The sequence below is a fragment of the Mastacembelus armatus genome, chromosome 13 (genome assembly GCF_900324485.2).
Source record: "Mastacembelus armatus chromosome 13, fMasArm1.2, whole genome shotgun sequence".
In the NCBI taxonomy this organism is placed as follows: Eukaryota; Metazoa; Chordata; class Actinopteri; order Synbranchiformes; family Mastacembelidae; genus Mastacembelus; species Mastacembelus armatus.
In genome coordinates this window covers 14,063,678-14,086,727 of record NC_046645.1, presented here as the reverse complement: position 1 = coordinate 14,086,727, position 23,050 = coordinate 14,063,678, and the positions used below count along the sequence as shown (strand labels likewise).

Below are 23,050 nucleotides of genomic sequence, written 5' to 3'. Positions count from 1 at the left end.
GTGAATCTACAAACATTACATATCCAATTTGTCATTAGCAGAAATATTATACAATAATTTCTGCATTGCTTATTATTTTTTCTTTCTTTTTTGTATTGTTAATTGGTGTTTTATATTGTAATGTCATGCTTGAAACTTGGTCTTCTTTGAAATGCAGTTTCTAAACTCAATGGGAATTACCTGGTTAAACAAAACTATACACATAGAATGCATTTCTATTTCTATAAATTTGACACACCCTGAATGCAGCACCAATGCAGCCCACAGATGAGAGATGATGTGTCCTGGCAGCACAGCACTACAGCGACTGATGTCACGGTTACGTGGGTTGTGCTCCTCATCTCTGAGTGAAGGTCTCATACTTGTTGCCATGGATCATTTTTCTCACAAGACCACGTAAACACAGGGAACCCAACACTACAGACTTGCTGTGACATACAGCTATATGAATGAATGCTGCAGCCTACAGAGCATCTGCTAATTATTATCCATCTTGCGCTGTCAAATCACATTGTCTCCTTGCATTGTCTATAGTGCTGTGATTTACTGCAGAATCAGCACATTTGTAAAATTTTCTCTTACAGGTTTGTCACATAATTCAGCTGTACAAATGCAATGTAGTTTTAAACCTTTGCTGTATAGTTTGATGGTGTATCTTTATTGACAAGACAGAGAGATGTATGAAATTATTAAAACATATGAATGGACCTTTTCGATTTAATGAAATGAGGGTTTTGTATTACCTATAAAACGGATTACACTAAATGTATTGAATGAGACAGATTTTATTTTCAGTGGGTAGTTGAGAGTAAAAGGACCAATTTATTGAACAATGTGAAATCTAATTTCTAATAACATATTTTTGGAATGTGTTTGGCTATTTAATATTTATGTGTATTGAAATTTGGGGATATTTTATTGAAATTCAAGGATATTTAAATACTTTCCTAATGAAAAAGATTACTATGGTGAATAATCAAATATCGGATATATATGCTGTGCATATATTTTCTTTTACAGTGTGTAATGACTGAAATATAGTGGTCACATTATCATATAAAAGGTGCCGGAGACAGCCTGAAGAAAAGTCTGATATACGGGGTAACAGTTATGCAACAATCCAAAATACAAAGATATTCAAACTGCAATCAGCAAATCCTCGTTTGGTGCAAAGAAATGAATTAATAGTTTTGGTTTATAAAGAACTTAATTTATGTAACTTTTGATATAGTTAAGCCAATCTTCCATCTTTAAATACAGGTGAACTTGTTAGCAATAAAATCACTCTGGCTCAGGTGAATACATACATACATACAACGTTCCTGCTATTGCATTACATGATGTAGTAACACCAGTAGCCTGTGGTGGATACTGCTGGCCAACTTCAAATATCTCTGCATGTCTGATAATACAAAGTTGGTTACCTGATTGTACCCATCTTAATCACTCACATAGCCTCTGTTAAGCTATGAATTAGCACCTGAAATTACCATAACTAACCTGTCCAGGGGGTACCCCTGCCTTTCACCCAAAGAGAGCTGGGATAGTCTCTAGCAGATCCCTGTGACCCTAATTAGGTATAGATAATGGATGGATGGAATTACCATAACTGCTGTTAAGAACAATGGCAGCTATTTAAGAGGACTTACAAAACCCCATAAAGGTTTGACATTTTGAGACATAGTCTTATTTATTTTGCCATGTTGCAAATACATCTGACTGACAATAAAACTTGCACTAATGCCCTATTAAACTTTGTTATGGTTATGTTTTGTACTTGATTAAGGTTAGGGCAAAGACTGTAATCTGGTTAAATACATCACCCACAGTGATTTCAGACACAACCCATTTGTTTACATTTAAGCAAGGTCTTTCCTTAGCCTTCACCAAACGGCTGTCGTTGCCTAAGCAAGACTGTGGATGTCTCATCTGACAGTTGTGTGCATCGTACAACTACATAAAACATATTTGTTGTTACAGTTCCATTGTACATAAAAACATAAACAATGTCATTTGTAGGAGACAGGATTAGGTATATGTATTTCTGGTCAATCAGCTATTCAGCCAAATGGTTTCAGCACAAATAGGCCACAGTGTAATTAAGTCAACAATTAATTTTTATTTTATTGAGTTTATACGATTTTGGTTCTGTAGCAACCTACTAGATTATTCTAATGAAGTGCAATTGTACTCAAGCCAGTTACAGTTGAGAGCAATGACAGGCACACATTTTGTGTCAATTTTAACAGCATTGGAACGGCTCCTACATATATACAGCAAAAATACATGCCAGAGGAGAACGATACTAAATCAGTTTACATTGACAATAGTTAGGAAGACGTCCCTTGAAAACAATCCAAGCTAAACACTTGAGAGATACACGTCACTCACGGCTGGAATGTGGGAGAGAGCAACTGAGTAAACACTCGGGTCTTTATGTACAGCAAGAAATGTGTGGTGTTATCCAACTCAAGACTAAATCTGTCCAACCTGCTCTCCCAAAAAAAAAAAAAAAAACCCATTGTGCATTGCCATTTCAAACTAATTATACTGACATGACAAAATGAAAACCCACATCCGTGTGCTAGACAAGAGGTACATCTGATTGTAGCTGCTAAAAGAGGACAACAACAAGTTCATCTTTTCTGCATGCCTGGCTGTATAACTGGCAATGCAAAAAAATAAGGTTGCCAGGAGAGAGGGGGGGGTGTAATGCAACTTAATGAACCTTGAAAGTATCACAAGTTACATAAGACAACACAACCATCTGAAACTCAGGGGTATTGGTAGCCTTGTAGATGCAGATGTAGTTTTCTAAATCACGTTCCCGATGCTGTCTTATGGCAAATACAAGACACAAAACAAGACGCACAACAGCCCAGTCCAATATCTACAAACTCAAAAGTGAAATAACGCAAATGATATAGCTCCAAGGTGAGCTTTTGTGTGTTTTCATGACAGTTAAAGCAGCTGTGGTTATTATCCTCCAAACATGCAGAAGCACAGGACTAGAAGACTGAAATATAGGTAGGTGAGTTGGGAGATTTTGGTAACCAGTCTTGAGCATTACAGGCCAAGGTCTAAGTAGATGAGCTTTACCTGCTCTAGTGTTCTTCACAGTGAAAACGTATGCACTGACAAACTAAACGGCCCTGGGAACGCTTGCACTGGCTTGTATTAAGGTCCAAAATATCCGTTTCACTTTTCTTGGGGATTTGTCTTAAACCCAAATTTCAAACAATAAAATGTTTGTATATACACACACATATCTCCAGACAACACAATTCATTGTAATCATTAAGAGAGGAAAAACGAACTGAAATCATGCTGTCAGGTTAAAGTATGCTCTTGCTGTGAAGTAACGTGAGAAAAATCCTGACACATTTGCCCGATTGACCAACTATCTTTCATGATCAGGTGTTAAAAATTCGTGATAATGAACTGTTAAAACCGGTGATGACCGTCTACCCTGACAGATGGAGTCTCATAACAGTCTGGCAACACCACTTGTGAAGGAAAGCAGATGCACCACTACATTCTACAGCTTTCCTTTATTATACAATCAAGGGCCCCGTTGAAATCTTTAACAACCTAGAATTCAACAGCATCAACAAAAACTACTTGTGTTGCATTTCAAAATGGCAACTATCAAAAATTAAACTTACTGTAACATACATATTAAATAGTGTTTAGTCCATGCAATTGCGCACGGCCGGTTTTGCATTGTTATGGTATGTTATTAGTGTGTGGGAGACGTCAGCCACCAGTACATTTCCGACGTAGGCTCAGGGAGAAGAACTCCTCAACACCCATCAGAAACCTCTCAGCCAGACTTGAAGAGCAAGATGGCGACTTGGCCCAAGTAGAAGTAAATGAAATGCTTTGTCTCATGGGTCACGTAGCTGCCAAAGTTCCTCCCGACGATGCAGTGCCAGGTGGGGTTATACTTTTTGTCAAACTCCTGATAAAAAAAAAAAAAAAAAATGTCAAAAGCATAAAATGTAATAAATACCGCATCAAAATCAGAAACCAGTGGTGGCAATCCACAAAGCCTGCCTTACAAATCATGACAAAGGCCATAGCTACCTTTGAAAAGACTGAAGTAATATCTGCCACTAACTTTTAGTTTCCTTAACACTCAGACTTGAGTTACAAAATGCCACAAATAATAGAAAATGTTTATGATAATTTTGTGGAACCTAAAGTGAAATCTTCACACTGCTTATTTTATTTCATCAATAATCAATAACATGAACTGATTAAGTCTATCATATTATAGGATAAAGAAAAGCATCAGATTCTCACTTAAAAAAAAAAAAAAAAAAAAAAACTAGCAAAGGTTGATTAAATAAATGATCAGCAACTGTTTTGTATAAATAAACTCTTGCCCTTTACTTTGAATTTTGATGTTAAAAAAATATTCAATTTTCATTCCTTTCCTCTTGCTTTAAATGTTCAGATATTTATACTGGTTCATTCATTCATTGTGTTTCTTCCTATTATTTTTAGCTTTTATTTACATTATTCTCAAAACTTTACAGGCTGATATTTGTTGTGTCTTGTTGCAGGCTTGTGAGATGTCAGTAAAGCAATAGTCTAACTCCACTAAAGGCCATATACTAAAAACGTTTGATTGATTTAGACCTTTCTGAAATGGGTGTAGACAAAATATGTGAGTTTGGAAAAAGGGGGGGGGGCACTCGAGGCCTCACGACCTCAGTCATAAAATATCCTGTCTACGGCCCTGCTCACAAGTGCCTCCTCTCCACAAATACGACTAAAAATAGCTCAGAGAATAAAAAGCCTCTGGATTTGCAAATCATTCCAGCGATGAGAGCTGACAGATCTGGATCCATCCGTGCCGCCTCACCTTCTTGATGAAGGCAGCTATGTCCTTCTCTATGTTGTACTTCTCCATGGCCTGGGTGGCACAGTCCACGGCGTCCTGCTGCATGTCCTCGGACATGTCTGCGTTCTTGATCACAGCTTTCCTGTCAGTCATGGTTGAGGATGATGATGATGATGCCTGCTGAAGAAGAGAGAAGCACGTTCACTCGGACGTACCGCACTGAGAAGAGCAGCGCACGTGGTGACGGGGGTGGTTTAGGCCAGCCGGATCATTGCAAACATCAATCACACGCCGAAACATGTCCATTTTGTTCATCGGTTACCCTCACCATCACAACTTAGGCTGTGTGTGTGTGTGTGTGTGTGTGTGTGTGTCTGCGCACATTATGTTAACCAGTCGACCACTTGAGCGCTGCATGGATTGACTGCGAAACTTGATACAGGTGGAGTTAGATTACTTAGCAAAATCACTTTACGATGAACGCAGGTCCTGCAACCAGGACTATCCAGAGCTATGTGCTCAGATCACCCGCTAGTAACCAGTGTCAACACGGCCCAATGAATTAGGACATAAAGCATAAAGGAAAGCCAAATGAGAAATATGTCAAGTCAATGTTTTCCACATAAGAAAATTCTACAACTCACCTCTCCGTGAGGCGCCTGAGAACACTTCTTTCCAAAAATGATGTAGTTGACCGAGGCAGGCGGGAGGAGGTTTAGGTTATTCTGCGGCTAATTGCTTTTTAAAGATTTACACAATAAGCATGTAAGGATGGTTGTCTCTCTCTGCTGTGCTCTCTCCAGCTGCTCCCCGCCCCTCTGCCGCATGCTGCACCCTGCCATTGGCTGGGCCGCAGCCCCCCGTACGTCGTGAGCGTTTTTCTGCAGCTTCTGTCTGCCGGCATCTTATTTCATCCCATAATGCATCATTCACAGCACACGCCACCTACTGTGGCCTGAGAGGACAAGAGGCCCTGGCTGCAGGTAACCAGGATCAGGCTGCGTGTCAGAATTGTGGCTTCTTTACAATCAGCCCCGCTTTACTTCCAAAGTCTGCTTATAAATCAATGTGGTGGGTTATAGCTTAATTTATAAATGATTTGCATGCGCACTATGAGCTCATTTAGTGATATTTGGGTTTATGTTTCAAATAAAAACAAACTAAAGTATCTTTTTTGAAAGTGTTTTTATTGAAAATGCTAAGAGAAAGTAAGATTAAGCAAAATAAAAACATAGAAACTACTCCCAAGTAAACCCCCTCCAAACTCCCCAAATTTTTAACCCCTTCATACCAGGCATCTACGATTCCATCCTTTGATCCAACTTCCTGGTCCTCAGTTTGGTTTTCTTGTAAAATAATTACCACTGAAAAAACTTTAGCCAGGGGGAGGGCGTAATAGAAAATGAAGTTGCTCTGGAACTCCCCGTTACTTAGTTCTGAAATCAACTCATCTGAATCCTGGAAAACTGATCCCGTTCCGAGCATCCATCCTTGCCTATCCCTTCCCTAAATCGATCCACTCATCCAGCTCCAAGGATTGGGATCCACTGAGCCACTCCTCCAATCAAAACCTTGAAATACCAGGAAGAAAACCAGAGGCAGACCGTTAGAATAAAATGTCAATATTTTTGGGCCTAGTTTTTCCATGTTGAGCACTCATGTTAAAGAAAAAAAAATGCCACTGAGCACAAAACTATCACGCCCTGATGTCAAACCATTTGAGGACATTTATAAATGGGATGCTATTGCATCAAAGTAGTGATTTCGATTTTTACAAATGACAGCGAAGATGTTACACTTACATCACAACACTTGATATAGCACTGCTCATTCTGTCACAGGTCAGAGTAGCATGTTAAAAATTGTATATATATATAACAAAGTACAGCATGTATGGCTTTATTAAATATGACATGCATAACATGGCAACCCATCAAAACGTTCAATTTATGGAATAGGAAGCATACCATTGCCTCGACCTGATTGCTCCTCAATTAGATGTCCTATCCTGACCATACAAATGAAATGTGCTCCACAATGGTTTTATTCCAAATCACTTTAATCCTTCTCTTCAGATGTCTAAAGGAAGACACAAGGGTAAAATACAGTTAAGCAATGGGCTTCCTGTCCAAGCAGCCCATCCCATATACCCAATCAGAAAACCTTTTTTTTTAAAAAAAAAAAAAAAAACAAAAACAAAAAACTAAACAAAACAAAAAACCAACTCAAATTTCAGTACTTGCAAAAACATTGAGTGCAGGATATAACAACTCAACATTTTTGAAGTTAACACAGCACAATTCATGTTGTAAAAATTGGGAGGACAGGGGGAAGGAAAGAGGGGGATGAAAAAAGGACAAAGCAGCTGGAGAGAGTGGGAAAAGGGTGGAAGGGGTACATCTACATACCAAGATCATCCACAAGGACATCAGGACATGAAATGCAAAAATTAAAATTCCAATAGTTGACATCCGGAGAAACTTAGAGGTAAAAACAGGAGGATATACATCAAAAGGGCAAAACAATGGTGGAAGAACGGCTTAGGAACGGGAGCGAGAACGGCTGTGACGAGGCGAGTAGCGGGGCGATCCTCTGCCACGACCACGGGAATTGCTGCGGCTGCGGCTGGCGCTGCGACTGCGGCTCCTGCTCCGGCTGCCACGGCTGCGGGAGCGTGATCTTCCGTAACTTGGGCTGCGGGGACCGTCTAATTTCACACGAATGTAAGCAGTCTCTCCCTGGCGAACACAAGAGAACTTGACGTTGAAAAGACAACATTCCTGCCTATGGTGGGATATACAATAAATGTCACTGAAGGCCATGTGGGCTTCAAATATCTAGTATTCCTTGAAGTACTCACCTCCCCATAGCAACGAAATACTATCCATGACAGTTAATCAAATCAGTACACATACCTCATGTGAGCGGAATTTGGTGTTGTCCAGCTTTCGAACAGCATAGGTCATGTCTTCTTTGCGCACAAATTCTACGACTCCAGTTCCGTCTCTGTAAACATCAGCATAGCACACATCGCCAGCCTCGCGCATGTGGTCCTTCAGGTCTTGCCAGCTACCGCTCTGAGGGAGCCCTGAAACACAGGTCGAAGTTTCTTTTAATTTTTTATGAACTGCATTTTAATACCATAAGTGACACAGTGGCATTACTTAATAGTACCAGAGTACTTAATCTGCATTCTGCTTAAGACATGTCTGTCATATATAGTTAAATATTGACATACTTATCAGGTGCTTCTTTAAGATCAGGATAGGGGTAACTAACAAACTCAAACTACTAAAATAAAGTCCTACTTTATTATCAAAAGACAGTCACATTTTAATAGATACTAATAAAATAGTTGTATTGCCTTCCTCAGTCTTACATATAAAGCTATTCCAATGGTAACATATAAAATGCAATTAGACCTCGCTGCATTGGTTCAAAGTAAACATGGTGGCCAACAGTGAGGCAAGTTAACCTGCACTAAAAGTTGGGCTGTTAATAGTTCGTTGCACATTTGCTCCTAAAGTAAGACTCAAAAGATGTGTTCACCATACAAACAAAATAACGCCTCAGACCAGTCCACCTGTTTGCGTGCTTACCCGACACGACGACCCTGTACTCGGAGCGTCTGGATGGAGGCCCGTATCTGCCTCTGGGAGCTCCACCGATCCCACCAAAACCGCCTCTGGAGCCCCTGCCGCTCCGAGGGAACTCCACACGCAGCCTGTAGCCGTCATAGTCATAACCATCGCGTCCATAGACGGCATCATCGGCATCCCTGTTAACAAAACGGCACAGAAATATCAGCACATGGAGGGCAGCGAGCTCTGCCAGAAACACGCAGAGAAAATGAAGCCGCGATCGGCGTCAGCCATGTTAGCCGGCGGTGTCTGCCTGACTAATCCGGCTTTACATCGCTTAATGTTAGCTAAATGCAAATATTTGCTTGCAGTCTTTGTAAAGAAAGCGGGTTCCTGCCGAATAAACATGATACCACCAGTCTTACCGCTATGACTCCACCAACTCACATACAAGCCCGAAACAAAGCGATGTTTGTCCAAACAGAACATTCAGACCGCAGAGCTAACATAAGGGTGGCGTGTTGTTCTTGGAGCAAACAACGAGTGAAGCATATTGGAAAAGAGAAGCGTTTCACCGAGAGAAAGGGGCACAGACAGCCGTGGAGCAGCGTGAACCCGTGAGCTCAGTGCTAGCTTAGTTAGCCGCACAATGGCGCTGCCCGGGGCCTAGCATGCTAACGTTAGCCGTTAGCTAGCATCTTACCTCGGGTCTTCGAATTCAATAAAGGCGAAAGGCGGCCCCCCTCTCCGGTTCTTCAGGTCAATATCTCGAATCGTTCCGTATTTGTAGAACACGTCTTCCACATCTTTTGTACGAATATCAGGAGGCAGGTTCCCCACGTAAATTCGGCAATCGTTGTTCCCAGCGGGGCCTCGCACAACACCCGACATCGCTGCTAACGAAACTAACGCTTTGTTGCTGGACGGTTCAACGGCTGGCGGAGTCACACCAGAGTAGATGCCCTGCGCCTCAACGCGTCAGTCACAAAGGCTACAAATAAACGTCAAAACCAGCCGATTAATAGCACAATCTGCACAATACTATCCGATCAACAAAAGGACCACGGCTCCTACTTTCCCCTCGGACCCGCGCTTCTTTACCGAGGCTTTGATAAACACCGGAAGCTCTACAGCCCAAACTGACACATGCGCCTTAGAAAATAGTCCGCCAATAGACCATGTGCATTGATAACAAATAGTTTCTTTGATTATCAGCCGGGTAAAAAAAAAAAAAGATCATTAAATAATTCTTGTAACTAAAACAGCATTGTCTACTAAGATGACTTTACCTCTTTAGTTCTCTCCAACAAAAGCACAAGGTCCTTGTAATTTAATAGTCTCCTAATAAAAAAACTATACTTTATTTTAAAGTGTCATATTTTACTGTGATAGGTGATATAGTCTTAGCACCATCACTATTGTTTTAACATTTTATCTACAGTCAATTTAGTCACATTTGTGGTATGAATCACTTAGTCCTGGTGCAACAGGACACCTATTGTCATAAAGCAGTCTATACATTTACAGCGATTGTTTAAAGAAAATTCAAATCAGGAGTAGTCCAACAGTTTCAATAAACCTTTTCTTTCTGTGTGATGCTATGGAATAGTTTTGGCCTACTGTAGTGTTCCACCATCTGGCAAATATCAGTACAACACATGATATTTTTGTTGTAATTGAGGGAATTTTCCATTTTATAATAAGCACTTCTGTTTCTGAATGGTCTTATAACATGTAGATAGGTTAATATATAGTTAAAATAAAATAAATGTGTTTAAGAAGTGAGAAATGTTGGACTGGAAAGCTTCCATTGTCACATTTAATCACAGAACAATAGATTTTACAATGAAATTCAAACAGACACTATTTTATGAGCCACATTAAAATATTCAATACATTTTCAGTTGCAACCATTCTATTTTCTATTTACAGCTTTTATGTGGAATAACGGCACATGCTGAAGCTACAAAGGTGATTTATTATGCAGTTTTATGCAGGATGTTGTCGCCAGTCTATAAGGGGGTTTAATATAAATATGGTCAGAAGTGGTATAGATTTAATCTGATCAATAAAACTGCATCTTCTCTTTTCATCAAATAAAATGCTACTTTCTGCTTCTACTCAATTACATTTCAGAGAAAGGTCTATTTAAAAGCTTTAGTTACTAATTATTTTACAGATTCATTAAAAGAAAGTCATCACAAAATAAATATTATCATAGGTCAGGCTACCCAGCAGGTAGGCATTTAAAGTATTTTAAATTAGTTTTGAAGTATTTTTGCACTGGCACACTACTTTTATTTCCCTCTACCCAGTGATCTTTTTGAATCGCAGTTTAAATAAGCCTATTTTTCACCTGTATTCTGGTAGTTACTCTAAATATTAAAGAAGGAGCAAATGAAAAAATGATGAGTTTCCTGAAAAGGTGTAAGGTTGTAACACATTTGTAATGCACATGTAATTTATGGTGACAAAAGGACAAAATTAGCCAAAACTACAGCATAGGAAACATCAGAATTTCATGTAATAAAATGCCTCTTTAACTATAGCATTCTCATACTTTGGACCTCATATTCAGATAAGTGAGAAACCTGAAAATTGAGGTAGGCCACCATTTACTTTGAATGATCATGTTAACCAATATACACAACAGTAGATGATTCCATAAATCTTAATAAAATAAAATGTTAAACCAGACTCAATCAGGTCAGAGTTTTATTGCTTAAACACTTACATTCATTTAAACTTCAGTTACCATACTATCAGACAGCGGGTACTATTGACAGGGATTACCCCCATAAAATCTCATTGTGTTGTATTTTACTGTGTTGATTCTACTTTCTGCCCTTCAGACAACACATGAAAATTAGCTTCAAGCTAATTTTTAGAAAATATTTCTATTTGTGCACAATTTCACAAAACTACACAAATCCAGCCAGTCACATACACACAGAAACATTGCAGTACTTAAATGTACCTCTACATAACACATTGGGAACTTTATCGCTTATATTTACTATTTTTAGTTAAGTGTGTGATGGCATAAACTAATGTCATTTCTCTGCAGCCAAATTTTTATTCACTAACAGCACATGGCAATTTAAGATTGGTGATACTGAGCAGTGAATGCAGGTCTTTAATGTTTTAGTTATAATCCTGTCGCAAGAGCGTACTGCACATCCATAACAAAAGTAAAGCAAACACCTTTCATTCAATATACTGTAAATATCCAAGGCCATGTTCTGATTGTCCTCAGTTTTCAAGGCAAGAAAACATGCTGTCTGTTGTTTTCAAATAAGACCATCGTGAGTATCAATATTCCAACATTATCTAAGTATCTAAATTACAGTTCTTATGGTAATGCAAGAACAGAATGGCAATTTAAAATGTGACTCTATAATATTCAATATGCATGACAAGAACCGAAGATGCGTTGGCCAGCTTCACCATAGTTATCGCCACTGGTGTATTTGCCCTGACATGCCAGACTGTTCACCTGTGGATAGAGAGGATATTAAACAAGCGGAGAAACGCATAATAAGAAACCAACACTTTTCTGTGGTAGAGAATCACACTGTGATTTAGCTGCAGTAAGTAAGAGTTTAAAGTACCTCTGCTCTCTTGATGAACTGCTCAGTGGCAGCTTTCTCGTTCTCTTTATGTCCTCTCCAGGCTCTGAGTGCAGATGCCTGCAGGGCTCGGCCAAAGGAGAACGTCAGGATCCAGGGCTTGGCCAGAGGGCAGTTGTTGATGGCGTTGAGGTGGAGAGAGGCCTCCTCTTCACTCTGGCCGCCTGAGAGAAAAGCCACTCCTGCAGTGAACAGAAAACTCAGGTCATTTTACTTTCTCTTGATTTCATACATATCTGTGTAAAATCATCTCAAGACACGACAGTGTTTTGGCCTACCGGGGACTGCTGGGGGAACAGTGCGGCGTAACACGGTGAGAGTTGCCATAGCAACCTCCTCTGGGCTGTACTTGGTTGGACAGCTGTGTCCAGGCGTGACCATGTTGGGTTTGAGGAGAGTGCCTTCCAGGTACACATGGTGGTCTGACATGGCTTTGTACACAGCAGCCAGGACCTGCAGGTCATTCATAGTTTTAGGCAAGACGCTCCACGTTGGTTCTCACAGAAAGTTCTTCCTCCCTTCCTCTCTGTTACACTTTGTAAGTCTGAAGTAACAATGTCACATATCCACCCACGCTCATGTAGTATGTGGTAGAAAAGAAACCCACCTTCTGAGTGACATACTGGCAACGTTTCAGGTCATGATCTCCATCAGGCAGAATCTCTGGCTCTATGATGGGCACAATGCCGTGCTGCATGGCACAAAAAGTAAATATTATCTGTTCTAAAATGATACAAACACATAACATCACAAAAAGGTGTAGAGAAGCTATATCATATTATAGCCTGACCTGCTGGCAGATACTAGAGTAGCGTGCAAGAACGTTTGCATTTTCTGTAATAGCCAGTTGAGATGGATTAGTGTCACTGATTTTGAGAACACAGCGCCACTTTGCGAAGCTGGCTCCATCCTTTTTATACTGCATACAGCGCTCTGCCAATCCATCCAGACCTGTGGAAGAGGTTGGCAAAATCTATATATTGTCTTGCGATGTGAATTTGAATGGAAGAAATAGTTCATTTCAGCAGTTAAAGGGTGGATGTGTCTGACCTTGTGTGGTGGTTTCTCCGCACGTTCCTGCCAGAGGGACAACACCTTTGTCAACCTGAGGGATAGGGAATAGAGAGGTTGCAACCACGTTAAGTACCTAAATACAAAAACAACTAAGAATCAGCCCAGAATGCATTGCACCTACTAATACAATGTGTGGGACAATTTGATACTCAGGCATTTATATAATAAAGGATTAAAGTGTCACACCTTGATGCCAACCAGGATACCCCTGTCCCTGATCATCTTGACAAAGGGTACGCCATTATCAGAGTGCTGGTACAGCGTCTCATGGAAGAAGATGACCCCTCCAATGCAGCTGTTGATGCGGTCATCTGCACTGAAAAGGATCTGCCGGTACTGTCTGCGGTTCTCCTCTGTGTTCTCCACTCCAACCTGGGCCAGCCGCTTGGCCATGCTGCCTGCAGTTGACACATTGTACAGGATGTGCATGCAACTGTGAACCCTTTGGACTGATTGTTATTGCAGTGCAAAATAAATGCACTCCATGTGCCCACAGAAAGAAAGAAAGTCCATGAACTGTATACAGACCCACAGACTCATCTGCAGCCAGGATGCCCTTCCCTGGAGAAACTATGCGTAGAGCAGTCTCATATAGCTCCCTCTTCTGCGCCTCGGAGAGTGTAGGGAACTGGTGCGTCATCCTGAGTGACTGATTGTCCTACAGACTTTGATCGAAGATGTGAACTTAAGATTCTATTATTCACAGATTAGCTAAAAACAACAGATGCAATCCCCCTATTAAATTTGTCAAGACAGAAAATGCCATCAGTTGTCATAGAGCCATTTCATGGTCTTATTATGATGGTAGAAACAACCTGGTTTCCATAAATAGTTGATTTATATAGCTGATGTATCTGCAAAGATATGGTTCCACAAACACAGAATCCCATGCAGGTGCTTTGGTACATACACTAACAGTAAGACTTTGAATTGATAATGGACAGTAAAGTTTAAATTTAAATTCATTTAATTTTAATAAATACTCTCAGTCCACTCAGAGTCTATGAAAGTAAATCTAAAGAATTTGGTTATTGGTCCTCAAAATGAAATTCACATGTTACACCAACACGTAAAAGCAGGGAAATAGCAAAAAAAAAAAAAAAAAAAAAGTACAATGGGTTGAATATTTTTAATGGTGTTAATAATAATGTTGTAGAGCAGGTAAAAACATATAGACATCAGCATCTTAACTGTAAATTTAAATTAGATCAAATATAAAGCCCATTTTAAATACTTACTATTGCAAATAAAAGTCTGTGATACCAGCCTGTATTGTTAAAAGAAAATAAATAGTTGAGGTGAGAAGTGGAAACTCTTACCTGGAAACCAAGTGTCTGGTCCACTGATGTGATGAACACTGACAGAAGCTCCCAGTCGGCTCTAGTTTGTATGGAGCTCAAGTGTGTCACATCTCATAAGTCAACACCCCTGGGCGGGGCTTCTACACCCACATTTGGCCCATAAAAATTTTTAAATCCTGATGAATCATTATTCTATTTTAATATAGGGACTTCTTTTGTTATTAGGCTGCTTCTTTTTCCTCTCTGATATGGCAGTTTTCACGTTTTGTCAGTAGCTTTGTAATAGCAAACTCAATCCAGTGCTTTGATATATGCAGCGTTAAGCAAATAAATTTAATTGGCTCAACATTTTGCATATTTACAAGTTTTACATCTATGATATTTTTTATAAACTATTCTGGTTCCCACTCGGAACCTTTTACCCCCTGTAACAGCCTAATTTAAGAGTGTAACCATACTCCTGTGGTGTGCTATTTTTATTCTAATTAGTAAAAATGTGCCCTGAGGAATGGTTCAAGTCTCCTGATAATTTGCTCTTCACCCTAAAACTCACAGGGATGTTTAAATCTCAGAGCAATTCATGAAGTCAGTGTCAGCTTTAAACTGTAAAGAATGTGACGGAACATTTCATAAATAGATATCATTTTCAGTTTCCAGTCAACATAAATGAAGACTGATATGGCCTACATTTAATAAAAATGAGGTCACTTAAATCATTTCTATTTTAAAAAAGGAATTTTAAATGTTTTCGCCTTGATCTATCATGCAGAAGCCCAACTGGTCAGGGGGGCCCTCAGAGAAAAGCCACAGAGCTCAGCTAAAAGCCTAGAAGATGCAGAAATGATCAACTATAAAACTAATATTTTGTGTTGCTTTCAGTCTGTGGCCCTGTCTTTTTTCTGATGTGTGTTCTCTTATGTAATGTTACTATTCGGTTAGACTAGACTAGTGGGATTCCTCTCTGGCAATTCAGGGGGACTCCTCTTGTCGTTATTGTGGGTCAGTGTGCCTCAGAAACTAGATATGGGTCACTGGACTGCCTGCCACTATACAGCCACAACTCAGACACCGCAGACCTGCCTAAGACAAGGGCCTGAGAGGGAATTCAGTGTCAGAAAGCAGGGGGAGGAGAAGCTGGTGCACTACCATTCAGGAGTTATTATTTTATGACTTTAAGGAGTACAGCAATTATATGTGGCCGCCTCCGTCGGGACACTCTTCTTTTTTTTTTCTCTGTTACCTAATTAAAAACATTTAATGATGATACTTTATCTAGTCCTCAATTTTCCATCCTATTAAGGTTGTCCTCAATGGCTAAATAGGTCAAACCGAGGCTGAAAGTTGGCTGTAACATATCCAGGTACATCATTCATACGACAACTGATTTCAAACAGGAGTAATTTACTAAACACTGGCCCTGCTGATCCTACAGAATAGCCTGTTAAATATGCCATTAGATTAAGACAAATCTGGTCTTTAAAGGTTTGATTAGTGATGGTTAAATACCTGCAATGATCCTTTAGAGCAGCATTAGGTTTTAAACCTGAAGAAACAAAACCCCTAATATGTGTTCCTACCCAGATCTACATTTTTTTAAAACTAGAGCATTTGCAGTTATCAAATAACTGCAAACTGCAGTGCTGCAGGTTTAAAATCTAGTAAGACTCAGTGCAATCCAACTAACATTGACACTGAGATCTCTCACCCATTGTGGCTTTAGTTCCAAGAGCTTGTCAAACAAGTTCTCCATGGTCAACAGTGATCTTTAATGCTCTGCACTTACTGTATGTTATTTTAGTGTAATGAGTATATTTACATACAGTCATGCCTGAAATTATTCATACCTCTGGCACATTCTGACTTAGTTTTATTCAACCAGCAAGTTTTTTCTTGATTAGAAATGACACAGGCGTCTCCCAGAAGAAAATAAGACGATGTGCAAGAGGCATCATTGTGGAAAAAATTATTACTCATTTTTTATTTACATTTGAACAAAAAGTGGCATGTGAATAAACGTAACTTTAAGTCAGAATTTGCCGGGGTATGAATAATTTTGGGCTTGACTGTATGTCATGGCTATGTAATCCTTCACAGAAATGGAGAAAGCTGCAGGTAAAGTAAAAAAAAAAAAGGACACTGGAAGCAGGTGATGTATTTACATAATAAGTTTCAGAAAAAAATAATATTAACCTGCTGTTAGATTCATCATGGATATACAGTAACACAACACAACTGACTGCTTCTAAAAAGATTCTATAGAGGAGAGATGTACAAACGCTTCTGAACTTTGGAAACAATAATTAGACTCAAACACATTTTGAGAAAGTGGGTGATCAGGTTACATAACCGACTTTCCTGAGCTGAGAAGATGGGAAAATGGGGAAAATGGTCTCTCTGCTCAGAAAATGCCAGCCATGTCGAGCTTACTTTTAGCATTTAACATGACACATCACTCAGACAGATGGATACTAAATGATGAAGAAGCACTTTTGGTAACAAAGGTAATACTCAGACAAAAACCACAGGTACATCTGACAATGGAAGAAAATAAAAGACGCCTATAGACAACTACCAAAATCAAAATGATTTAAAAATCAGACCTTAGATCTGAGGTTTCAATAGAATGTCAGTACTGGAAAAAAGAAAAATAAATGATGATAAAGATGAATAATGAGAATGACATTTAAAGAAGGCCCTTAATGATGCTTCATTATATACCAGCAGCAACAAAACTGCCACACAGTGTGGCTGAAATTAGAACTCATTTGCAGGAAAGTGAGGGGGATATTGACAACTGAGGGGCACATGTCAACCCACTGGCCTGCCCAAGTACTGCATAGATGAGTTCAGGAGGTATTACTCAGAATATCAGTAAGAACATGGGAGGCAGGATGGGTTTAATGTAATGTTTAATCTTATTATACTGGTTTGCAGCACAGGATGGCAGATCACATCCACTATTATTCCTTCAGGTAGATAAGTGACTTCGTACACATGCAGCCTACAGTAAATAACACAATGAAATAACTAAACACTTTCTATCACACCTTCTTGAACTAAATGACTATACCCACCATAGATATTACACAGAAGCATCAAACATAATCTGTATATCTACCACAGGTTGCTTATGTATGATTTTTTAATAAACAGATGATGGGTTACATAAGACTGACAAATAATAAAAGGTTTCAAATGAGACATCACTCCTACACCTGTGTCTGGTCTATTAATTACACAGCAGTATTTTGGATATCTGCTTCCCATTCTGTCATCAAACAGAATAAAATGAAAGAATAATGAATAATACTGAGAAGAATGAACTCAGAATCTATACATTCACACATTTCTAGGTAAACGTAAGTGGCAACCCTTTTACTACAACACAAGTGACTGTGTTGCTTTAACAAGCACAAGACGCTCTGTTAGAATTTAGCAGCTGAACTGATTGACAATGCAGGGACAGAATTTAACAAAATCTCCCTTGAATGACACTTAAATGGGCTAGTAATGTCCATAAACTGAGGCAGTTTCTTTCCCTCTCTCTCACTTGGAAATCTTGGTTGTTGGTTTGACCAATCAATTATGCAAATGAGCACTGCAGGCATTTTCTCCACTGCCCGGCCCCCTTCATACAGTGGAAATTATCGAGAAATAACCGCAATCAACTGCAGGGCTTCTCATTTCCACCCAGTGTTAGCGTTCAGGCACAGAAACACAGTTCGCCTTTTAGGTCTGCTCTGTAGCTCGACTCAGGCTCACACCGGCCACAGCAGAAGACAGCTCAGAGGGAACTGAGGGGGAATGGAGGATTTTATCACAATCAAAGTTATCAAAGTAGTCCAGTGAAAGGCCTCTCATCGATTTGGCTGTCCAGTCAGGATGGGCCCTGAGCTCGAGGATGAATCCAACAGGTGTCTTCTGGAGAATGTGTGGGTCAAATGAAGTGCCACGAAAAAAGGCCTGCATCTGGAAAGACTCCAGATTACGAAGCCGGTTCACTGGGTTCTTGCACAAAAGCTGCATCAATAAAGAGAGGAACAGAGAAAGGTTCATCCAAAAGGATCACAGCGTGTAAGTTGGAGAGGGGAGAATCACATTTACAAACCTCAGTGAGCAGTAAGAGCAGAGCAGAGCTGAAGGTGTTGGGCAGCTTGTAAGGGAAATCTCTGACCTTTTTCAGCATGGTACTGTGGTCCGGCTCTGCAGGTACCGGAAACTAGGTGCAGAGAAAAAAAAAAATGCTCAGGAACATGTATGAAAAATCACATGAAATAACACCACACATATTGCTGATAGTCCTCACCTCTCCTGCCACCAGTGAGAACAGCATAATGCCAAGGGACCACCAGTCGGCAGCATGGTTATATGGACCCCCACTCAGAACTTCAGGAGCTGCTCAGACAGATAGGAAAAAAGAATGATGCAAAAACTCAACTAGGCAGATCAATGTAATGCAGAAATTAAAAACTGCAGGGAAACAAATGTTAAAGAAGAGGCCTTGTTTAGAGAACCAGAAGCACATCACGTGTTCAGTGTCAGCTGAATCTAAGGGGAGCAAAGCACAGGTGGGGCTCTAATGATGATGCAGTGAGACAGGCTCAGGGCCTCAATACAGTCACAGGGTTAAAAAAAAAAACAGATGACTGTTTCCTTCAAGTGAGAACATTCCCTTGAGAAATACATTTCATTCATGAGACCCAGCTCTCACCCATGTACTGGATCGTCCCGCATATGGTAAATGCTTGTCCTCCTCTATTCAGGCGGTGTGAGAGTCCAAAGTCAGACAAACGGAGGTGACCTGAAGGACGGCAAAACAGGCAGCAAAGCTGAAGGACCTCGAGACGCTGTCTGTATATTCACAAGCCCATTTTTTTGGTTGGATTTCTAAATGATGTGAGACTAAGTTGTTGTGGCAGTTTGTCTTTCATATGCTCTCTGCAGTCTGACCTGTGTGACTTGGGTCTCTTTTGTTATTTGTCATGGGAGACTGAACTAGTCTCACCTCTGACGATTAGTGAAGTTAAATAATTGAATCTATTCCAGTGACCACAGACTCTCCAAATGCTCATTTATAGAGGCCACAAGTCAAAAATATAACAGTACCTTGATCACTCAAAAGGATGTTCTCCATCTGAAAAGAAACAGTGAAATTATTATCATACAAAGTGAGAGTGGATCACCAAATTGGCAAAGTGGGAACGGGGTCTTGGTCCCCTGGACACCCATTTACTCCATGTTATATGGGTTTATATAATGTGATTAATTAGGAATTTATACCTTTATATTTATACACCGAGCATTAGTAGAAACCAATCTTGCCATATTCAAAGGTTTTTAAGTCAAACCAATAGACAGAATCCCCAAATGTTTATTTTACTATGATATAGACACAGAACATGAGCAAATGGTGCCAGTGACTTAAAATGTACTTCTAGTTAGACAAGTATCTAAAATTGTGCTGCTTAATTTTCTGTCACTCAACCAACTGACATGAATACACATTTTTGCACTGAAACCCCTAGTAGATTCATCCAGCCATGGTCTAACATCATAAATAGAAGATGTAACTGTGTCTTATCAGCCAGAATAGATTACATAGCAAAAATATACCTTTACATCTCTATGTATGATCCCCAGGTCATGTAGGAAACCTAAAAATAACATAAAGAATACACAAATCACATATGCAAGCACTTTTACAACTAAAGGAAGATGTCTTCATCAGTGACAGCTAACACACAAAGCCAAGCCATACACTGTATGTAGCGAATGTCTGATTACCACTAACCCAGAGCACTGCCCAGCTCTGCAGCAAAGACCCGAACCTCATCCTCCTCAAACTTTCCCTTCAGTAACCAGTAAGTGTACAAGTCTCCAATGCCGCAGTAGTCACACACTGCAGAGGACAGGACGCAGACACTACTGAGTTAATGCAGGTAAGCACCATCCAAAAATCAAATATCAGAAATAAACAAATAAAAAAATAAAGCTTTGCTCGACTCACTGTTGCTGGGGAAAGGAAGAGGTAAGGAATGAGACCGAACCAAGTCAAAAACATGCATGCTTCTTACGCTTCTGTTTGCTGAGTTTTTAAAACCATATTGAAAAGCTTTTTGCAACACTAGTAATCTTAATTTTAAAAAAACAAACAAACAAAGTTTAGATATCAAGTTACGATTATGTTTAGTAAAATAACTGCTGCAGCCACAATGAACTTCATCCAGCAAACTCATTAGATGGCAGTGTGTCCCTTCAACATCCAGGACCTGATGGAAGAACTGTAATCAAACTGGGGTGCAGCAGTTAGACAGAACCTCACTATGAGACCGGGGGGGGGGGGGTTCTTATAAGCACAAAAGAATAAGGGCAGCAGAGGGTGGAAGAGGGTCAAACCGTGCCATCGTTCCTATTTATTAACTCACTAATGAAGAGATGGTGCTGCGTCTGCCAGCAGTCCTGCAGATTGTGGATAAATGGGTGTTTGAGCTGCCGCTGCAAAGCAACAGTCGACACACGCACAGTGAACAACAGCGACAGATGGACAGGAGGTTTCCTATAATCCAGTTGATACCATGTAAAAGTGTGAGAACCTTTAAACTGCAACATTGTTTAGGTATCTTTTTTTTTTTTTTTTTTTTCAGAAAAATGCTCTTCAGTGAAAAAGAAGCATTTCCTCTTTGGAACTCCAAACCAAACATAATATCTGGCAGTGATATCTCTCCTCACTGCAGCTATATATTATCTGCAAAAATGTCTTTTTTATTTATTCTTTTTGATGTAGTAATCGTTGCAGATTTCACGTCTGACAGATGAGAAAGTTAGGCTGTGATATACCTGGATGATGACTTCCTCTTTGGACTGCTCCAGCACTCCATGCTTCAAGATCTCTGACTTTGGTAGAACCTACACAACAATGACGCTCGCACAATTACACAGAAATTCCTGTACGTTCATAAATAATGTGGTAAAGGTTCAGATTAGTATGGGTGGACTAACCTTAACAGCATATGTTTTCTCTTTGCAAATGTCCTTCACTTTCCATATGGGTCCATATGAGCCTTTAGCTATGAAGCCCTGGACCTGTGACCACAGTGCAGTACGGTTATCTCAGCATTTCCACTACTTTTCTTCTTATCTGCAGAAATGCATCGTGGTCTGAATTACCTGGAAATGGTCTTGTTTAGGAAATGTGCGGTTTGGGAACTCAGGCAGAAAGGAAGCGATGAGAGCTGGAGGAGCCTCTTCAGACCCTGAAGTCTCAGCGCTGTCCTCTGGCAGTCCGCGATCTGGGCCCACGGGCTGAGAAAATACAGCTGAGTGTCGGAGTCTGTGAGCGATGCAGACCCCCATGTTTGAGAGGAAGCCATGGCTGAGTCGACGTGGGGCCCCTGGTGCCTCTCTCTGTGTTTAGATGGAAAAAAAAAAAAAAAAACATAAAAAAATCAAAGCTTAGCTCAGTGACAGGATGTAAATAATGACATTCTCTCAACTCACGCACTTTTAATTTAAATTTATACTACTGTGTATAGAGCTCTGTTACATTTCAGAAACAAGTATTGTATCTAATAACAAATGTGTACTACAATTACAGAGGTTAATGAAATATCTGCAAATAAGCCTTTACACAGTTTTTCTTCACACTGCACTGCATGAACACACCGGGTGTCATTTATACAGAGGCCATAAACTGTAATTACTGTAATTTTAATAATTTACACTTCTTTAGAAATCTGGAGCAAAATTCATAATGATATTTACAGCTGCAAACCCATGATGCTATGAGCCTCTATCGAAATTAATAATACAATACAATAATGTAAACCATGAACAAGGGTTCTGCCCTTTACAACAAGCCCAAAAGGTCTGCAGGTGTAAATGTTAATCCGCAGTTACAAATGAATTTCATGCACTTTAGAAGGACTTTATCTGTTCGGCCTCATGCTGCAGGTCTGAAAGAAGGTCCCCCCGGCCTTTAACTAATCAATATCGACAGGCTATTTCTGACAAGGCTGTGGACAGGTTTTCTTCTTGATCAGATCACTACTTGACTGCAGAAAGACGCCGAAAGTCGTTGAGCATCGCCAGAAACCCGTGTGTTTACGCCCTCGTTTAAAAATCCTCAAAGTATCAGAATTGTTTGTGGTCCTGCAATGAAACGCAAAACCCCAATGTCTAAGACAAGATCCGCCGTTTAACCTCGTTTTTTTATCACCTGCATTTTATCTCTTGAACTCACGTCTGATCCCAGACATCCATGGTGTCAACATGTCAATAACTGAACCTACTTTTTACTCACCGTCCTGCTTTTACTGACTTCGCTGCCCATCGCATCCTCTGGGACTGTTACACGCAGATTAAAGCGTAAAAAGCACCAAACTCGGCTCTTCCAGCCGCGTCCCGAGTTGCTCCGGTCACAGAGTCCGGACTGGACCGCTACGGCGCGTTACATCCACGTGTCCGTGTGTTTCTGGGCGCTGAGAGAAACGTGCTCGGAGCGGAGTCCTCCAGGACGAGGGGCGCCCCGTTCCGCTCCAGTTAGATCCGTCACATTAATCACCGATCAGCCCTCTGCGACACACTGACCCCCCCTCCCTCCCCTTTCATTCTGCACAA

The 23,050-nt window shown here is 40.2% G+C and overlaps 4 protein-coding genes across 6 annotated transcripts; all 4 read right to left on the bottom strand.

Moving 5' to 3' along the window:
- Window positions 1-2,552: 2,552 nt before the first annotated feature.
- Window positions 2,553-5,893, bottom strand: dynll2a (dynein, light chain, LC8-type 2a). 2 transcript variants are annotated; one of them, XM_026330254.1, is made up of 3 exons: window positions 5,494-5,893; window positions 4,871-5,026; window positions 2,553-3,961 (listed from the first exon to the last, which is right to left on the bottom strand). In XM_026330254.1, the coding sequence occupies exons 2-3, from the start codon at window positions 5,000-5,002 to the stop codon at window positions 3,824-3,826; spliced, it is 270 nt and encodes an 89-aa protein (XP_026186039.1). In that variant the 5' UTR covers window positions 5,003-5,026; window positions 5,494-5,893; the 3' UTR covers window positions 2,553-3,823. The 2 variants fall into 2 exon arrangements, with proteins under 2 accessions (XP_026186039.1, XP_026186029.1); XM_026330244.1 differs by having other exon boundaries at window positions 4,871-5,029; window positions 5,494-5,776.
- Window positions 5,894-6,017: 124 nt separating this feature from the next.
- Window positions 6,018-9,557, bottom strand: srsf1a (serine and arginine rich splicing factor 1a). 2 transcript variants are annotated; one of them, XR_003297148.2, is made up of 6 exons: window positions 9,134-9,557; window positions 8,449-8,627; window positions 7,765-7,937; window positions 7,258-7,587; window positions 6,817-6,928; window positions 6,018-6,420 (listed from the first exon to the last, which is right to left on the bottom strand). XR_003297148.2 is itself a non-coding variant. In XM_026330226.2 (4 exons), exons 1-4 carry the CDS (start codon window positions 9,319-9,321, stop codon window positions 7,390-7,392), a joined length of 738 nt encoding a protein of 245 aa, XP_026186011.1. In that variant the 5' UTR covers window positions 9,322-9,557; the 3' UTR covers window positions 6,488-7,389. The 2 variants fall into 2 exon arrangements, 1 of the variants encoding a protein (XP_026186011.1); XM_026330226.2 differs by lacking the exon at window positions 6,018-6,420 and having other exon boundaries at window positions 6,488-7,587.
- Window positions 9,558-11,833: 2,276 nt separating this feature from the next.
- Window positions 11,834-14,483, bottom strand: LOC113144746 (fructose-bisphosphate aldolase C-like). Its single transcript, XM_026330974.1, has 9 exons — window positions 14,453-14,483; window positions 13,662-13,798; window positions 13,320-13,531; window positions 13,110-13,164; window positions 12,850-13,010; window positions 12,667-12,750; window positions 12,338-12,512; window positions 12,042-12,241; window positions 11,834-11,926 (listed from the first exon to the last, which is right to left on the bottom strand). The coding sequence occupies exons 2-9, from the start codon at window positions 13,771-13,773 to the stop codon at window positions 11,834-11,836; spliced, it is 1,092 nt and encodes a 363-aa protein (XP_026186759.1). The 5' UTR covers window positions 13,774-13,798; window positions 14,453-14,483.
- Window positions 14,484-17,841: 3,358 nt separating this feature from the next.
- On the bottom strand, window positions 17,842-23,003 carry rskra (ribosomal protein S6 kinase related a). Its single transcript, XM_026296052.1, has 12 exons — window positions 22,734-23,003; window positions 21,602-21,838; window positions 21,434-21,517; window positions 21,272-21,340; window positions 20,860-20,929; window positions 20,226-20,333; window positions 20,048-20,088; window positions 19,541-19,568; window positions 19,146-19,235; window positions 18,741-18,829; window positions 18,543-18,653; window positions 17,842-18,454 (listed from the first exon to the last, which is right to left on the bottom strand). The coding sequence occupies exons 1-12, from the start codon at window positions 22,761-22,763 to the stop codon at window positions 18,164-18,166; spliced, it is 1,248 nt and encodes a 415-aa protein (XP_026151837.1). The 5' UTR covers window positions 22,764-23,003; the 3' UTR covers window positions 17,842-18,163.
- Window positions 23,004-23,050: the final 47 nt, after the last annotated feature.

Bases quoted from the DNA above. Each gene is read 5' to 3' on its own strand.
- dynll2a (XM_026330254.1), bottom strand. From the start codon at position 5,002: ATGACTGACAGGAAAGCTGTGATCAAGAACGCAGACATGTCCGAGGAC. The intron at 3,962-4,870 runs GTGAGGCGGCAC...TTTTTTTATCAG, and splicing joins TAGCTGCCTTCATCAAGAAG to GAGTTTGACAAAAAGTATAA.
- srsf1a (XM_026330226.2), bottom strand. From the start codon at position 9,321: ATGTCGGGTGTTGTGCGAGGCCCCGCTGGGAACAACGATTGCCGAATT. The intron at 8,628-9,133 runs GTAAGATGCTAG...TTTTGTTAACAG, and splicing joins ATTGAATTCGAAGACCCGAG to GGATGCCGATGATGCCGTCT. The intron at 7,938-8,448 runs GTAAGCACGCAA...CCTGTGTTTCAG, and splicing joins GTACAGGGTCGTCGTGTCGG to GGCTCCCTCAGAGCGGTAGC.
- LOC113144746 (XM_026330974.1), bottom strand. From the start codon at position 13,773: ATGACGCACCAGTTCCCTACACTCTCCGAGGCGCAGAAGAGGGAGCTA. The intron at 13,532-13,661 runs GTCTGTATACAG...TGTCAACTGCAG, and splicing joins GGCTGCAGATGAGTCTGTGG to GCAGCATGGCCAAGCGGCTG. The intron at 12,751-12,849 runs GTCAGGCTATAA...TGTGCCATGCAG, and splicing joins ACTCTAGTATCTGCCAGCAG to CACGGCATTGTGCCCATCAT.
- rskra (XM_026296052.1), bottom strand. From the start codon at position 22,763: ATGGGCAGCGAAGTCAGTAAAAGCAGGACG. The intron at 20,089-20,225 runs GTTAGTGGTAAT...TGTTATTTTTAG, and splicing joins AGAGCTGGGCAGTGCTCTGG to GTTTCCTACATGACCTGGGG. The intron at 18,830-19,145 runs GTGAGAGCTGGG...CTGTCTGAGCAG, and splicing joins CGGGACGATCCAGTACATGG to CTCCTGAAGTTCTGAGTGGG.